Consider the following 16,875-nt stretch of genomic DNA (forward strand, 5'->3'; position numbering starts at 1 on the left):
CAGCCCTCCAAGGCCCCTTTGTCCCGGCCTCTGCCCAGAATGAGCGCTGCGTGCCTCCTGAACTCTGTCCCTGCCATCACGGAGGGCAGTGGTATCCGCCCAACGCTACCATCCAGGAGGACTGCAACATTTGGTATGCCTAGCGCCTTGAACTGGGATGAGGTGGGATATCCAGACTGGCCTGGGCAAGGGGAGCTCTCCAGGACTGCCCCACGCTGAGGGTCTGCTGCTTGGAACCTGGACAGCTACATCCCCTGGATACAGCTCTGGGTCTCTGTCCTCATGCCTCCCCCTCCCCGCCCCACCCCCACCCACAGCGTATGTCAGGCTCAGCAATGGCACCGCACGGGCCACCGGTGCGGCGGATGGTGCCAGGCATCGGGTGCCCCCCACTACATCACCTTTGATGGGCTGGCTTTCACCTTCCCTGGAGCCTGCGAATATCTGCTGGTTCAAGAGGCCAGCGGCTGGTTCAGCGTCTCTGCCCAGAACCTGCCCTGTGGGGCCAGTGGGCTCACCTGCACCAAGGCGCTGACCGTGCAACTACAGAGCACTGTTGTGCACATGCTCAGAGGTGGCCGCCACGTGGCAGGGTGGCACTGCCAGGGGGGAGGGGCACGCCGGCCGGCATCACACTGCTGCACGGGGGGCCAAGGCCTGGGCTCCCCCACTGCTCACCATCTGTGCAGTGGGGCTGGTGCCCCTCCTCTCTCCTCTTGGTTGGGAATCCTGATTCTGGAAGCCTCCGAGAAATTAAAGCCCAGAGAGGCCTAATGACTTGCCCAAGGTCACATAGCTGGAGAAGCAAAAGGAAGGTTGGAGGCAGGCTGGGGAGGGGTTCCTGGGGATCTGGGAGCCCTTCGACTCCAAGGCAGAGTCCGAACGCCTCTCTTCCTCCATAGGCCGGGCAGTGATGGTGAATGGTGTGAGCATAACGGGCCCCAAGGTCTGCGCAGGCCCTGGGCTGAGCCTGCGCCGGGCTGGTCTCTTCCTGCTGCTCATGACCCGCCTGGGCCTCAGCCTGCTCTGGGACGGAGGTCAGGCCCCCACCCCTGACCCATGCCCGCCTTAGCATCATGAGGCTGGCCCCCCCCCCCCAGACTCTTCCTCTTCCATACGAGTGGTGGGAGTTCCCAAATTATGTTTTTAATGTTATGTTTCTCTTCAATGTAAAAGCAATACCTCCTCACCAAAGAAACATTTAGAAAATACTCAGTTTGGGAAAGAAGAAATGAAAATAAACCTAACCTCCCACCACCCAAGCCCAAGCAGTTGGCATTTTAGAAATAACAGTTACTGAGAAATTGAGGAAAACCAGAGTAACCCCTGGCATGGGAAGGAGTTTTCTGGTCAGCACGGTGGGGCTGCCCTCTGAGCCTCCGGCCACCAAGGCCTCTGGGGCTGGTGGGTGTCCCAGTCTGTCTTGGAGCCTGGTTCCTGCCCGGAATCCAGCCCGCTGGAGAATTTCCCTGCTCCCCCTCACCTGGGTTTGGTTGGGAGAGTAGGCTCCCACTTTTGTCCTAGCCCCCCGAGGTGTATGTCTCTTATCATCGCCAATCAGCCTCCGCAAAAAACCAGGTGGTGGTACCAGGTGGTGGTCGAACAGGCCCACAGAATACCTGCCCTTGGTCTTCTCCCGCCCCTGGCCCTGAGGAAGGCCCATGGGGTCATTTCTCCACAATGCTGCCCCCCGCTGCCCTCCCTGCCCAGGCACCCGGGTCCTGGTGCGGCTGTCCCCACAGTTCCGTGGCCGTGTGTCTGGGCTGTGTGGAGATTTTGATGGAGATGCCAGGAATGACCTGCGGAGCCGCCAGGGCGTCCTGGAGCCCACAGCAGAGCTGGCTGCCCACTCCTGGCACCTGAGTCCGCTCTGCCCCGAGCCAGGAGACCTGCCACACCCCTGCACCGTGAGCCCCGGCAGGCAGGGGGAGGGGCGTGGGGGCGGCTGCAGGAAACCTGCGGGGGTCGGGGGGAGGATCCGGAGGCCGGCTGCTGCGGGTGGCGTCTGGCTGGTCCACGGTGCTGTGCCCGTAGGTGAACGCCCACCGGGCCAGCTGGGCCCGTGGCCGCCGCGGGGTGATGCTGCAGTCGCTCTTTGCCCGGTGCCACGCAGAGGTGCCTCCGCAGCAGCACTACGAGCGGTGTGTGCATGACGCGTGCGGGTGAGAGGGGCGAGCCGGGGACCGGGTGGGAATGGGGGCCAGGGGGTGGGGACGGCGTCCGGGGGCTGAACAATCCCTTGCACAGCTGCGATTCGGGGGGCGACTGTGAGTGTCTCTGCTTGGCCATTGCCACCTACGCAGACGAGTGTGCCCGGCGTGGGCTCCCCGTGCGCTGGCACAGCCAGGAGCTCTGCCGTGAGTGTGCCCTGCCCTTGGTCCCCAGTGCCCAATCCCACCGTGGATGTTCCTCCTGGCTCAGGAGCTCCTCAGCTCCTCCGCGGATGTTCCTCCTGGCCTGCAAGCAAGCCATGTATCATTCAAGGGCAAATATGTGTGGTGGGCACCAAGCATGCCGAGCTTGCTTTCCCGTAGAACTTCCATGTTGCAAACAGCCTTGGGAGGGGCTCAGCAAGTCTCCACGTGCTCCCCGTGCCCTCCGTGTGTCTCATCTTGGGCTGCCTCGCCTGCTGCTGTTGCATCCTGGTGCCCTTGCACCACGGTGACCCAAGCTCTCTCCTCTCTCCCCAGCTCTGCAGTGTGAAGGGGGCCAGGTGTACGAGGCCTGTGGCCCCATGTGTCCCCCGACCTGCCATGACCGTGGTCCTGAGCCCGGGTGGCACTGCCAGGCTGTGTGGAGGGCTGCTTCTGCCCCGAGGGGACTCTGCTGCATGGTGGGTAGGGTCAGAATCCGCAGAGGGGAGGCAGCGGCGGGCGGGGGAGGGGGGGGGACGGGGAGGAGAGCCGCAAGGCCACGGTGACAGGGCTGGCACTAGGGGCCGCTGTGCCCCTTTTGCTCCAGTCCTGCCCTCTGTGACCCCAGGAGGAGTCTGCTTAGAACCAGCTTCCTGCCCCTGTGAGTCAGGGGGCAGCTTCTTCCTGCTGGGGACTGTGCTGCAGAAGGACTGTGGGAACTGGTGAGTGGGGGGGGGGTCCTGGGGAGCCCCCCTACCCCCGGGCTGGCAAAGCCCAGCGCTGTGACTGATCCCAGGATGCTGTGCGCTCAGTACATGCCAGGAAAGCCAGTGGCTCTGCGAGAGCGACACTACCCGCTGTGAGGAGCTGGAGCCTGGCTGTGCGGAGGGAGAGGCCCCATGCCGGGACAGTGGGCACTGTGTGCCCCACAGGTGGCTTTGTGACAACCAGGATGACTGTGGCGATGGCTCAGACGAGGAGGGTGAGTGTCCTTGCCTGGCTAGGGCAGTGGCTGAGTGACGGTCAGTCCTCGAACGCGTCGCTACAGCGTGTCCTGAGCTGCTCCTCACAGTGGCAGCAGTTAGGGCTGGTGGGCAGGGCTGTTCTGGTCTTTCCGGCGTCGGGGGGCTCCTCTAGGACCCTTTGTCATCCCTACCCTGCCTGCTTGCCCCATGCCAGGCTGTGGGGAGGGGCAGATGTTTTGCCGCTCTGGCCACTGCCTGCCCCTGGCCCTGCTCTGTGACGGGCAGGACGACTGTGGAGACGGGACGGACGAGCAGGGCTGCCATGCCCCCACGACACGCTGGCTTGCACTGATGGGCGCTGCCTGCCCCCCACCCTGCTCTGTGACGGGCATCCGGACTGTCCGGACGCCGCTGACGAGGAGGCCTGTCTGGGTGGGTGGGCTAGCTCAGGACTCCAGTCCACCAGGCAGCCCCTCCCACTGAGCCCCAACCTTCCTGCCTCCCCTCCGTCACCAGTTCAGGTTCCTGCTAGGAAGCTCGCACCCGCAGGTGTGTGAATGGGGGCACCCCAAACAGCCAGCTTAAGGGCCAGTGCCTTGGGACCAGCTCCCGCTTTCTCCCGCTGCAGGGCAGCTGAACTGCTCTCCTGGGGAGCTGTCCTGCGTTGATGGCACCTGCGTGGGGGCCGTCCTGCTGTGTGACGGAATCTGGGACTGCCCGGATGGAGCCGACGAGCGACCCGGGCACTGCCCTTCCCTTCGCTGCCCACTCCCCCAGCGGGCACTGTGCCTGGCCCTTCCGCGGGCTTTGGGGCGACTGCACCAACTCCCCGGGCCAGCGCCAGCCCCGGTGAGTGTCCTGGAGGAAAAGGGATGAGAGAGCTGGAATCCGGAGGCCTGGGAAAGAGGGGTGGGGAGAGCATCTCAGAGGGAGGCACTGGGGCAGGTGCTGGGGGTGAGGAGCGGGCACAGACCCAGCCTCCTGAAAGGGGTTTGAGAGGGCCTGGAAGAGTCCCGGTCTTACTTCTTGACATCCGAGGCGCTCCCACTGACATGAGGGGATTGGGGTGCTCAATGCAATTCCTGCGCGAGGGGAGAGCTTTTGGGAAGCCAGTGGGGGGGAGGAGGCGGCGAAATGCGGGAGCGCCTGGACGTGGGGAGGGGCTGGAGGTGGGGGAAGTCCGGCCGCAGGAGAGGGGCCGGCAGGGCCGGCGCGGGGAGGCGGGCGGCGGAGGCGGCGGGGCCGGGCGGCCCGGGCAGCCCGCTCCCCACGCCCGGTCTAGCGCGGGTGCCCGTCGCAGCGCCGCCCTGCGCCCCCTCGAATTCCCGTGCGGCTGCGGCGAGTGCGCGCCCCGGGGCTGGCGCTGCGACCGCGAGGAGGACTGCGCCGACGGCGGCGACGAGCACGGCTGCGGCCCGCCCTGCGCCCCGCACCCCGCGCCCTGCGCCCGCGGCCCGCACTGCGTGGCCCCCGCGCAGCTGTGCGACGGCGTGCCGCACTGCCCCGACGGCTCGGACGAGGGCCCGCCGCCTGCGGTGAGAGCCCGGCCGCCGCGCAGCCGCCGGGGCCCCGTCTCTCCCCACCCCCGGCCCCAGCCGCGCGCCTGCCACCCCGAGTGCCGCTTAGGTCTGCGGCCTCAGAGCCTCCTTTGATCGTTTTCACGAAACTCTCTTTGAAGATCTTTGCCCTCCCACCCAGGCCCAGGGGAGAGAAGAAAGGGGCTTTTGTCTGCCCACATTTGGGCAAGAAGGGATAAGAGAGCGGGCAGCGGCTCTGCAGGCACGGGAAGTGAGCCTGTTTGGAGGGCTAGCCCTCCAGCTCCACCCCCCCAGACCCGGGCGTTCCCTTTGTGCCCCTGCGAAGCAGCCCTTCCTGTCCCGGCCACCGGTCCCTGGGTGGAGGGGGCAGCTGTCCACGGGCTCCGACTCCTCCCCAGGTCTGCCTGACCCTCCTGGACCCCTCCCAAAGGTGGTTTTGAGCTAGGTTCAGGTTCAGTGTTGGCTCTGCCTCCTGCTTGCCCTCCCCTGCTTTGGTTCCCCCCTGCCGGCCCCTCTGCAGAGAGTGGGAGGGAGACGCAGGGGCTCAACGGGACACTCCTCTGGTGCCCACAGGCTCCCCGCCCCCCCCCCAGCCGCCCCCTGTGGTTTGGCTCCCCAGCTGTGCCTGAGCCCTGAGCAGCTCTGTGATGGGATCGCTGACTGTTCCCAGGGCGAGGATGAGCTGGGCTGTGGGAGGGACACTGCTCCCCTGAGGGGGGCCAAGGGGGGGGGGGGGGGGGGGGGGGTGTGAGCAGTTCTCACTCCTGGTCTGTTTTCTCTTCCCTTCCCCTCAGAGGGGATGACAGCCCCAGGAGGCCCCAACGGGACCAGGGCTCCCTGCCCGGAATACTCCTGCCCTGATGGCCTCTGCATCAGTTTCCAGCTGGTGAGGGGGCGGGGAGGGGGGGAGTGGATGACGCAGGAAACAGAGCCATTGTGCCACCCAACTCGAGAGGAACCTTGCTCCCGTTCCCTCCCCAGGTTTGTGACGGGCCCGGAGCTAGGGCCTTCCCCAGAAGAGCAGGGCTGTGGGGCCTGGGGCACCTGGAACTCGTGGGGGCCGTGCAGCCGGACGTGGGGGCCTGGGGTGCAGGGCCGGAGCCGCCACTGCTCCCCACCGGGTCTCCCCATGCTGCAGCACTGCCCAGGCCCCAAGCACCAGACTCAGGCCTGCTTCACGGCCGCCTGCCCAGGTGAGGGGCCTGGGGTGCCTGGGAGGGCCAGCGGGGCAGGTGGAGGCCCAGAGAGAGCAAGGGAGAGGAAGGCCACAGGGCTCACAGCCTGGCCTCACGCCCACCAACGCATCCTGCCCCTCCTGCTCACAGTGGGTGGCGAATGGACCTTCTGGTCTCCCTGGTCCCCGTGCGCTGAGCCATGCATGGGCACCATGACCCGTCAGCGACAGTGCCACCCTCCCCAGAATGGGGGCCGGACCTGTGCCATGCTGCCCGGGGGCCCTCCCACCACCCGCCAGACCAGTGAGTGCCAGGAAGCGGGGGCACAGCTGGGAGGAGGGTGTGGTGGGCTTGCTGGTGGGTGGCTTGTGTCTGCAGGGGACCCACCTTTCCCAGACTCTGGTTCTGATTTTCTCTCAGGGCCCTGCCCTCAGGATGGCTGCCCCAGTGCCACCTGCTCTGGGCAGCTGGTGTTCTGGCCCTGTGCCCCCTGCCCCCTGACTTGTGCTGAAATCTCTGGTCAGGCTGTGTGCGCGGCTAACCAGACCTGCAGTGGCCCAGGTAAGGGGGGCTCTGGGCCCGGGGGGTGGCAGGTGTGTCTGCGGAGGTGGAGCTCTCTGCAGGGAAGCCTCACCCTGGGCCTCCCCCAGGCTGCTGGTGCCCTGCAGGCCAGGTGCTGGGCAGCGAGGGGTGGGGCGTGTGGCCCGGCAGTGCCCCTGCCTGCTGGATGACAAGTGGAGTGGTCCGGGCAGCGCATCGAGGCCGACTGCCAGCTCTGCACCTGCCAAGATGGGTGGCCTCAGCGCTGTCAGCCCGACCCTGGCTGTGCCGGTGAGGCCCTGCCCTTGGCCTTTCCCCGGGGCCTCCCTCGTCCCCTCCCGGGCCACCCAGCTGGGCACCCAGCCCTCTTCCAGCCCCTGACTCTTGGCCCTCCCTCAGTGAACTGTGGCTGGTCCTCTTGGTCCCCCTGGGCTGAGTGCTTGGGCCCCTGTGGGAGCCAGAACATTCAGTGGTCCTTCCGGAGCCCCAACAACCCCCACCTCTCCGGCGAAGGTCGCCAGTGCCGAGGCATCCACCGCAAGGCCCGCAGGTACTTGCACCCTCCCCGGGGACCCACAGGGACCTTTTCCCCTCGCCTCTGGCTCCCAGTTAGGAAGCTGCTGGTGAGCTCTTTCTCACTCGAGATGCTTCCATATGCACCATGGACCCCAGATGAGGAACCCCCCAACTCTGAGCCTTATTAGTCTAAACACCAGGACTCCCAGCACAGTTTTGGGGAACCCCTGGCCTTCTCCTGCACCAGTGTTACACCCTCCAAGTCCGAAAGCGGGATATAGGGAGCCCACAAATCTAGGGTCAGGTATGGGTCCTCTGGTTTGCACCCCCATGCCTCTGAAGGTAGTGGGGTTGGTGGGGGGAGGGTTGCAGGGGTGTAGTCATATCTGCCTGCCCACCCCCCTCTGAAATGGGCTCCACGGGCCAGGGTTGTGGCACAGCTTGCTTCCACACCCCTCTCTGGGGCTAGTTGCAGTTTCTCGGGTGCAGGGGTGGGATCTGGGTGATAGGGAGCCCGAGCATCCCAGTCGGCCCAGGACTGTCCCAGTTTTATCACTGGGAAGTCCTGGGAAGCCACTCACTCGAGGCAAATCAGGACAGGTTGGTGGCCTGGGTGAGCCCGCTGGGCAGGCATGCAGCGGCCCTTCTTCCAGGTGCCGGATGGAGGCCTGTGCGGGCTGTGAGCGGCAGGGCCGGCTCCATGGCGTGGGGGAGCGCTGGCGAGAGGCCCCTGCACGGTCTGCCAGTGTCTGCCCAGCAGCACCGTGCGCTGCTCCCCGTACTGCCCACTGGGCAGTTGCCCCCAGCTGAGGGGGCAGAGGGGCCTGGGCCGGGCCAGGGGAGGCGCAGGGTACAAAGGCCAGGGTTGCAGGCAGCTGATAGACTGCGTCGGAGGTTGGCAGTGGCCAGCTCGGCATGTCCAGCCTGACTCTTGTGTCCACAGGACTGGGTCCTGGTGGAGGGAATGGGAGGTTCATGTTGCCGCTGCGCCCCCGCCTGGTGAGTGGGTCTGGGGAATGGCAGGGGGACCCCAAGGGCAGGAGGACAGCAGGTGCTCAGCGGGAGCCCCAGGTGGCAGCACTGAGTCGGGGGGGGGGCCGTGGTTACAGGCCTCAGGGTAGTGGGAGCCTGGGTCCTGGATGCTGGGGAAGGAAGGGGCCCTCTGGGTGGGAGGACTGGTCTCTGCTCTCCTGAGGTCAGGTCTCCATCTCTGCCTGCCTCCTCTGTCTTTTTGAGGCTTTCTGCCTCCCGCCTTGAGGGTGCTTTCTTATCTCTGGTTCTATTGGGCCAGGTCTGGTTCCTTCCCTTTCCCCTAAGAGCAACTGAGACAAAGTTGAACTTCTTATTTTTTTTAAGATTTTATTTATTTATTTGACAGAGAGAGAGAGCGAGAGCAGGAACACAAGCAGGGGGAGTGGGAGAGGGAGAAGCAGGCTCCCCGCTGAGCAGGGAGCCGATGCAGGGCTCGATCCCAGGACCCTGGGACCGTGACCTTAGCCGAAGGCAAACGCTTAACGACTGAGCCACTCAGGTGCCTGAAGTTGAACTTTTTAAAGAGGAAACCGAGTTATAAATGAAACAGCAAGGGGCACCTGGGTGGCTCAGTTGGTTGAGCATCTGCGTCTGGCTCAGGTCATGATCCCAGGGTCCTGGCCCCTGCTCAGCGGGGAGCCTGCTTCTCCCTCTCCTCCCCACTCATGCTGTCTGTCGCTATCTCTGTCTATCTCCATCAAATAAATAAATAAAATCTTTAAAAAGATAAAAATAAATAAGTGAAACAGGAAAATACAAAGACTCGAAAACTGATGTGTTTATGGGTCCAGATTCCTTATCTGTAAAGTGTACCTACAGGCAGCTGAGGTTAGAGGAGAGCCAGCATACACAGTTGTACAGGTTGTTCACTGTACAAGTTAGTTGGCAAGTGGGAGCTAGACCCCAACCCTGCTTCCATCCAGAGATACCCTTACATAGTGCCCACAAAAGTCCCCTATTAGCAACAGTAGGCCTGAAGTGATTTCAGACTGGTGGTTTTATTCTACGTTCTCTAAATATTCAGTGGGAGTGGAAACCGTCAGCTCATGCCAAGGGAAGGAGGACAGACCTTTCCCAGCTGGGAGGTTGTTCTGGGGGCTCCCGGGAAGTCCTGGGAGAGAAAGTGCTCCAGGAAGTGGGGAGAGACCTGGGTGCCGGGGCAGGGGCCAGTGTGAGCCTATCTGCAAGTCTCTCCCTCCTGAGCCCTGAGTTTCCCTACACAGGAGAGAACCAGATGGTCCGCCCCCTGGCCACTCCTGCCCCCTCTCCAGCCTTCAGTGCCCAGATCGGACCCCCTCTGGTCACCTACGTTCTGCCTCTGCCTGGAGGTGAGGGCCACGAGCTGTCGTGGAACGGAGAGTGGACATTGCCCAGGGGTCACCCAGCCAGGAGGGGAGGCAGGCTAGCTCACTGGGATTTACCCCCGCCTTCCATGGGAGGACAGTTATCCTAAGGATCTGGAAGTCATCCTGGCTCAAGTTGCTGGTCTGACTGCCCTCTCTGGACCACCCTTCCATCCCGGGTCAAGGTCAACGTGGGGCCCTTGGCATGCCTCAGCTCCCCTGGTGACCTCCTGACTGTACCCCTGGGAGGCTCCTGCCACCGTCTGCCCTTCTCCCACTCCAGCCCCTCTCTCCTCTGCACTCAGACCCCTGCTATTCCCTGCTGGGCCTGGCCTGACTCCCTGGGGAAGCCTGAAGCTGGAGCCCCCCACCCAGGCTGCCCTCCTGGGGGCTCCCACCAAGGGGCCTGGCTATCCGGGTCGGAGCACTCAGCGGCACACCCGGCCCCCCTACCTGCTGCTGGACCTGCTGCTGCCCCAGAACCTCACTGGTCAGTGCAGTGGGGGCGGGGGCCGGAGGACTGGGCGGTGATGGTGGGCTGGGGGTGGGGCTCACTCTTTCAGCTCGGACCCCTGCCCCACCCCCCAGGCATCATGGTGCAGGGGGCTGGGTCCTCGGCCTTGCTCCAGTTCAGCAGCGATGGTCTACACTGGCACAACTATACCGATATCCTGCCTGGTATCCTGCCCCCAGCCAAGGTACGGCTGCCCGAGCCTCCTGGGCCAGTGGCCTTCTTTGTTTTTGTCTTTGTCCCTGAGCGCCTTCCAGTCTCCCTGAGGGACATTACTACCTTAGAGGCCTGTTGGACACCTGTCAGGAACAGGGGCTGTCAAAAGGGCATCAGAAGCTATCACAGTGGCTGAGGTGCAGGGCAGGTGTGCAGAGCTCTGGGGGGGGGCGGACTAAGGGGACATCAAGTTCATTGAGGATCGTAGGGACCACGTCAAGAGCAGCTGGGACACAGCCCTGCCCTTACGGGTTTGTAGCCTCCCCAGGGAGACAAGCCTCCTGAAGCAGGAGGAACCATGTATTTGCTCTGAATTCTGTCTCTGGGGATACACGAATGGGCACAACCCGGCCCCTGCCCTTGGGGCACCAGGGCCAGAACCCACAGCCTTGAGAGATCCTGATGAGTCATGCCAGGAGAGCCGGAGCTCTTCGTGCCTTGAAGTTTGGGGGGCTTGAATTGGGCGGGCCCACTCAGCGGGGTCAGGGGAGGCAGCCTGGAGAAAAGGCCGGCCCCGGGCCCGGTGAACGGGCCGCCCTGTCTCTGCAGCTTTCCCCTAGGAACCGGGAGGACGGGGCCCCCACAGTGCAGACCTTTGGCCAGATGGTGCAGGCACAGCACGTCCGGGTGTGGCCCCAGGTCCGCCGCGGCCACGCCAACCGCAGCATCTCCCTGCAGGTGGAGCTGCTGGGCTGTGAGCCAGGTACCGGTGGGCTGGGGGAGGGAGGGGCGGCGCAGGGGGAGGGGCCGACGGGAGCCCTCAGCCATCCCCTCCCAGCAGTGTCCCCGCTGGCGGTGCCCCCGTGCCCAGGGGGCGGGCACCGCTGTGCCGGTGGTGAGTGGGCTCCGCGGGGGGAGCCGTGCGAGGGGCTGAAGGACTGTGAGGATGGCTCCGACGAGGAGGGCTGCGTGCCCCTGCCCGCAGCCACTGACAGGTATGGGGTGCCTTGCTGCCCAGCTTCGCCTTGGAGGGGCCGGCCTGTGAGAGATGCCCTGAGCCACCTTCAGCCCTGAGGTGCCCGTGGCGAGAGGCCCCTCCCACCATGGGATGCTCGGATGCGATGCCCTTTTCCTAGAGTCTGGAGGTTAGTGGTTCTCAAAATGTGGCCCCTGGACCAGCAGCATCAGCATCCCCTGGATGTTGTGAGCAATGCAGATTCTCAGGCCCCAGCTCAGACCTACTGAGACAGACCCTTGAGCCTGTAACAGAAATCTGCTTTACAAGCCCTCCAGGGGGGTTAATACACTGAAAACCACTGGGATAGTGTCCACTTCATCTAGTCTTAGCGGGCAGGGCCCTTCCAGAGTGCCCCAGCCCTGCCCTGCGCTGGGCCCACCCAGAGAGGGCACTGACCGCCCTGCTGGGGGCTGGAGGGGGGCTGCTCTGAGGTTGGGAGAGCCCCTGGAGTCCTTGATGATTTGTCTTCTCAGAGTCTGGTCCACAGCCAGGACCCCAGTGCTCTCGTCCACCCAGCCTGGACAGCTGCCCCCCCAGCCCACAGAGGTGAGTGGGGAGCTGCAGGCCCAGCAGGAGGGGGGTGCAGGGCATGGGGAGCCCCGGCCCTGGGGCCTCAGCAGCCATGTTCGCTTGCCCCGCCGTCTTCCACCCTCTCTTCACGCCTTCAGCCAGCATTGCCTCTCTGTGCATCCCTGGTCAGCTCTTGTAGTCTGCCTCAGCCCGTGAGACTTCTGGGGGCCAGCCCGGTACTGGATGGGCAGCTGGAGGCCAGAGGGGCAGAGAAGCCCCAGGCAGATGCCTGTGCTGGAGGAGTTTGGGAGATCGGAGAGGTCTTCACCACTGGGTAGTGAAGTTATGCCCACAGGGCTGGCACCAGGGCCTCAGGCGCTCAGAGCTGGGAAGAGCCCTATTTGTCCCTGGGGTCCCCAGAGGCTTCCTGGAAAAGGCTAGAAAGATGAGGGAGTTCTGTAATGTGGAGCTGAGGGGTAGACGCTCCCTCTGGAGAAGAGCCTGGTCAGGAACCCAGAGGGGAGAGTGATCATAGTGCTGAGGCCCACATGTGTGGATGCCGGTGGAAGACAGGGGTTTGGGGGGGCAGGAGCTGAAGCAGAATCCTAGGTGAGGCAGTGAGAGGAGCCCCTGAGCTCCCAGTACCTGGGGTGTCCAGCCCGGAGGTGTGCAGAGCAATGGGGCTCCACTCCCCAGCTCTACCCTGCACTTTGAGGATAGCGGAGGGGCCGTGGGACCCAGGCGCATGTCAATGGGAATGAGAGGTGGGTGCTTAGTCGCCAGGCAGGACTGCCCTTGGGGCCCAGGCTGAGCCCTCTCCCTCCACAGGCTCTGGCAGAGGCCGAACACTGGCATCCCTCGCGAGGGTCATCCATACCCCCCACAGGTATGTGCACAAACTCCAGGTCCCCCGTCCCCAGCCCGCAGGGTGAGGGACCATTACATCTCAGCGGTCAGTCTCCTGCTGACCCCTGACATCCCTCAGTGGAGCAGGGTGGCCTCGAGGAGGAAGACCTGGTCCCCATGGCCTCCTTGGCCAAATCCTGCCCCCGCCCACCCTCCTGGATTCCAGGGTTGGATGCCCCAGGCTGGCTCCCAGGGCCGAGCCTGGGCCCTGCGGTATGGCTGCCTTCCCCAGGTCCCTGGCCGGGACAGGTCTCCCTGGGGCTGTGGAACGCTGCCCGGCCCCACCTGCGGTCCCTCCACTCACCCATGAATGCAGCCAGGCACCCCTTTCGGAAGGGCTTGCTGGCAGCAAATGACAGGGAGGATGGGGTCACCAAGTTAGCAAGATCCTAAACTGGACGAGGAAGGAGCTCCCTGCGGCTGCCTGATCTGTCACCTGCGTGTTGGCCCGAGGAGAGCTGTCCCAGAGCGAGGTGGGGGAGGAGTGGGCTGTTCTTTTGTAAAAAGCAGATGAAGCAACTTATATCATCACTGGAGTCCATAACGTGCAGACCGTGGGATGAATTCTAATGTCATTCTAAATCTGCTTCTAGAAAAACGGCTGTCTTAATATTCATCTCTCTCTCTTTTTTTTTAAAGATTTTATTTATTTATCTGAGACAGAGAGAATGAGCGAGACAGAGAGCACATGAGAGGGGGGAGGGTCAGAGGGAGAAGCAGGCTCCCTGCAGAACAGGGAGCCCGATGCGGGACTCGATCCCGGGACTCCAGGATCATGACCTGAGCCGAAGGCAGACGCTTAACCATCTGAGCCACCCAGGCGCCCCAATATTCATCTCTTGTTGGCAAAGCAGAGTCTCAAACCCCTTTTCACTGTAGCTGCCAGGAAGTGGTCGGGTGCGGGGCCTTAAACACAGTACCGTCCCTTTGACTTGGAAGCTGCCCCGAGTGTCTATCTCAGCTCCAAACTAAGCTCTTTTCTACTTTCATGTAAAACCCTCCTGTGCTCCTTGGGCTGCGGAATCCCCCTTCATCTGTGGTCTGAAGCCCCTCAGAAGGTGGGGTATGGTCTGTCCTCACCCTGCACCACCCAGAGCCTGGATGCCCTTCCGAGAGCCTGTGTCTGCTTCGTCTCTCGGAAGGGGAGCTGGTGGGCCTCACCCCTCTCCCTCCTGCACCCGCAGGGAAGGGACCAGCGACTCAGGCCCTAGCCTCCGAGCCTCCTCACTTGAGTCCTGGGGAATCTGTGCAGACCGTGACCACCACCCCCATATCCCAGGTGACCCCAGTGGCCCCTGCTGGTAAGATTCCGTGGTCTTCTGCCTTCTAAGCCTGTTCATCCCAACAACGTCCCTGATGGAGGAAGCAGAGGCCCCGGGGGTTAGCCACTTGGCTCAAGATCACACAGCTTGAGGTCAGGGTTGTAGAAGGACCTAGAACCACGCCTCCTGAGGCAGCTCATGACTTTTCCATGGTCCCAAGAGAGGCAGGAGGTGGGGGCACACCAGTCAGGAGGAGGGAGGTTGGGGGCCGAGGGAGGGAGGACACCGTGGGCAGGTGTCCCGTCAGCCGGCTGTGGTGGTGCCCACAGTCCAGAGCGTCGCCCCAGAGCCCTTCCCCCCGGCAAGGTACAGCCCAGGCCAGGTGCCCTGTGAGGTGCTGGGATGTGTGGAGCAGGGCAGCTGTGTGACGGGAGGGAGGACTGTCTGGACGGCTCCGACGAGAGGCACTGTGGTAAGCAGGGGGCCCTCAGGGCGCCCTGGAGGGTTTGAAGTCATGTGGGTGGCAGTGGCCAGAGGGCTTTAGGTTTGGGGAAGTCTCTGCCCCCTATTCCTACCTCATCTGGGAAGGAACTGTGGGGGGCTGGGGGTAGCAGAGAGTGAAAAGAAACTGAGTGGGTAAAACAGCCAGGAATGTGTGTGTCTTTGGGGATGGTCAGGGGGGCAAATGGGACAGGTCTCGGGTCCTAACCTGTTCCACAAACCCCGTCTGATCTTTGAGTGGATTCCTCTAACTATCCATTAATCCATCCATCTACCCATCCATATATCCACCCACCCTCCATTCACCCATCCCTCCTCCAGCCAGCCTTCCAGCATTCATTCAGCCACCCCATCCATCATTCCTCACCCATCCATCCATCCATCCATCCATCGAAAGTAGATTACTATGCTCCCAGCCTAGCCTCTCAATCAGGGAAGGGGCACCCCTGGGAGCACCCATTCAAGAAGAGGGTATCCTAGGGAAGGAACTGTTCTTCTAGACAGTTCGATCTCTCTCTGGACACTCAGAGCCCTTAGCAAGCAGAGAGACCATGTGAGAGCCTGTAGTGAGTGAGCACAGACCCCCGGGTCTCACCCACACAGAGTAGAGAGAAGGCTGCCCGGGGTGTGGGAAGCTTCAGGAGAAAGGAGAGGCCGGACCTCTGGTCAACAAGCCGCTCTGCTCTTGGCCTGAGGTTGAAGGGGCTCAGTTTATCATCGGGTCAGGAATCACTTACGTGGCTCCCTTCCCCCGACCTCGCGGGCAGCGAGCCCTGTGCCCTTCACGGTGCCCACCACGGGAGCACCACGGGTGCCCACCACGGTGCCTCGCGAGCCCTCTGCTCCCCGAGCCAGCTGAGCTGCGGTAATGGGGAGTGCCTGCCGGCTGAGCGGCACTGTGACCTGCGGCCGGACTGCCAGGACGGCTCTGTTGAGGACGGCTGTGGTACGTGCCTGGCCAGGGGACACCTCCGAGGGCCCCGCTCCTGCGTGAGCCCCCTCTGAGTCCCGCCTCCCCGTCCCCCTGCAGTGGACTGTGGGCTGACGCCCTGGTCTGGCTGGAGCCTCTGCAGCCGCACCTGTGGGCCGGGCCTCGCCTTCCAGCGCCGGGACCTGCTGTGGCCTCCCCTGCCTGGGGGCAACTGCCCGTCCGACAGGCTCCGCAGCCAGCCCTGCTTCATGCAGACCTGCCCAGGTAACCGGCACCCAGGCCTCCTCAGGACCCCGGGGTGGGAACACCTGCCGTGGGCTCCCATCCAAGACCCACACCAGGGGGATGCCCTTGCTCTCCTGGGGACCCCAGGGTCCAGGCTCCTCTCCGGGACTCGAGGAGGCCAGCCCCTTCTGATGTCCCAGCCTTGTGCATCCAGAAGGCTAATCGGGAAGCCTGCCCCTGGCCCTGCCCTTTTCCCTTTTCCTGCCTGAGTGGTTCTGGACGGGTCCTTAACCTCGAGTGTGGGAACTAGAGCAGCAGAGCGGGTCCCACTTCAGAGTGAGGGTGTTAATAGGCTGTGCCCAAGACCTGTAGCCTTTTTGTTCTGTAGATCTGAGGGAGTAGTCCCCACCTTGCCTCTGCATTGCAGAAGGGGCTTCCTGCACCACACCCGGCCTCCTAACATGGTTTCTGTCTGCTGCCACCAGGAGGCGCCCTGCTCCAGGAGTCCCACCGTCCCAGCCCTTTCTGAGGGACCAGAGCCTTTATCCTGGGAGGCTCCTAGAGCTCTTTGCTCAGGTCCACCCACCTAGGGGAGGTTTCCTGGGACAGGAGAGGAAGCTCACCCATCACCACGGGAGTCCCCGTGGTGCTGCCCTAGGCCACGTAGCTGGCCACTGTCCAGACTCCTCTCTGCTCTGCTGCCTTACTCTCTCCGGCACAGTCTGTGTATCTTTGGGCTGACCTGGTCCACCTCCATTCTTTCTTCCCTCACAGTGGCTGGGGCGTGGGCTGTGTGGGGGGCCTGGGGGCCCTGCAGCGTCTCCTGTGGCGGTGGCCATCGGAGTCGCCAGAGGAGCTGTGTGGACCCCCCGCCCAAGAACTCCTTGGGAGGAGGCAGGGGGCTAGAGCAGACCTGTTGTCCTGAAGCTTCTCCTCCGCCCCCAGCCTGTGATTAACAGGGTGGGCCTAGCCTGGGGACTGTTGGGGACAGCCCTGGCCGTGTGGATGTAGCTGAAACTAGTTCAGACACCGCACACCTGCACAGGGGACACAGGTAAGGAAGCTGGGCTGGGCGGGGGCATCCAAGGGTGGAGCCCTGCGGGGGTGGGGCTGTGGGGGAAGGTCACCGGGCCTCCTGTACCCACCCCACCTAGTGTCCCTCTCCCACCAGACTGTGGGCTGGGCCGTGTGCATGTTGGTGCTGAGCTGTGTGAGAAGCAGCATGTGTGAGAAGGGGGCCCTGCTGTGCGAACCAGAGGGCTGCCCCGTGCCCTGTGGCTGGTCAGCCTGGTCCTCCTGGGGTCCCTGTGACCGCTCCTGTGGCTCTGGAGTGAGGGCCAGGTTCAGGTGTGCAGGATGGAGCCATTGGTGAGGGGTGGGGAAGGGAAGGTG

General features: G+C 63.6%; 1 protein-coding gene across 1 annotated transcript in view; it reads left to right on the forward strand.

Annotated features, from left to right (window-relative positions):
* LOC118020596 (SCO-spondin-like) overlaps window positions 1-16,875 on the forward strand; it is a 52,609-nt gene that overhangs the window by 8,684 nt on the left and 27,050 nt on the right. Inside the window, 47 exon segments of the mRNA XM_035020327.1 lie at window positions 39-133; window positions 318-574; window positions 903-1,037; window positions 1,711-1,907; window positions 2,035-2,162; window positions 2,248-2,357; window positions 2,691-2,786; window positions 2,789-2,833; window positions 2,983-3,076; window positions 3,167-3,336; window positions 3,492-3,638; window positions 3,641-3,751; window positions 3,948-4,070; window positions 4,073-4,168; window positions 4,620-4,628; window positions 4,631-4,843; window positions 4,846-4,854; window positions 5,652-5,743; window positions 5,839-5,852; window positions 5,854-6,050; window positions 6,183-6,335; window positions 6,453-6,593; window positions 6,683-6,736; window positions 6,739-6,765; window positions 6,768-6,863; window positions 6,972-7,122; window positions 7,742-7,809; window positions 7,812-7,883; window positions 8,012-8,095; window positions 9,344-9,448; window positions 9,769-9,804; window positions 9,807-9,953; window positions 10,052-10,161; window positions 10,740-10,893; window positions 10,969-11,171; window positions 12,442-12,544; window positions 13,749-13,852; window positions 13,927-13,944; window positions 14,134-14,239; window positions 14,242-14,298; window positions 15,095-15,144; window positions 15,147-15,273; window positions 15,358-15,522; window positions 16,258-16,443; window positions 16,505-16,537; window positions 16,655-16,702; window positions 16,704-16,830. Of these exon segments, the coding sequence (XP_034876218.1) occupies window positions 39-133; window positions 318-574; window positions 903-1,037; window positions 1,711-1,907; window positions 2,035-2,162; window positions 2,248-2,357; window positions 2,691-2,786; window positions 2,789-2,833; window positions 2,983-3,076; window positions 3,167-3,336; window positions 3,492-3,638; window positions 3,641-3,751; window positions 3,948-4,070; window positions 4,073-4,168; window positions 4,620-4,628; window positions 4,631-4,843; window positions 4,846-4,854; window positions 5,652-5,743; window positions 5,839-5,852; window positions 5,854-6,050; window positions 6,183-6,335; window positions 6,453-6,593; window positions 6,683-6,736; window positions 6,739-6,765; window positions 6,768-6,863; window positions 6,972-7,122; window positions 7,742-7,809; window positions 7,812-7,883; window positions 8,012-8,095; window positions 9,344-9,448; window positions 9,769-9,804; window positions 9,807-9,953; window positions 10,052-10,161; window positions 10,740-10,893; window positions 10,969-11,171; window positions 12,442-12,544; window positions 13,749-13,852; window positions 13,927-13,944; window positions 14,134-14,239; window positions 14,242-14,298; window positions 15,095-15,144; window positions 15,147-15,273; window positions 15,358-15,522; window positions 16,258-16,443; window positions 16,505-16,537; window positions 16,655-16,702; window positions 16,704-16,830 (5,063 nt within the window).

Source organism: Mirounga leonina, unplaced genomic scaffold (assembly GCF_011800145.1).
Source record: "Mirounga leonina isolate KUSES-001 unplaced genomic scaffold, KU_Mleo_1.0 Mir_174, whole genome shotgun sequence".
In the NCBI taxonomy this organism is placed as follows: Eukaryota; Metazoa; Chordata; class Mammalia; order Carnivora; family Phocidae; genus Mirounga; species Mirounga leonina.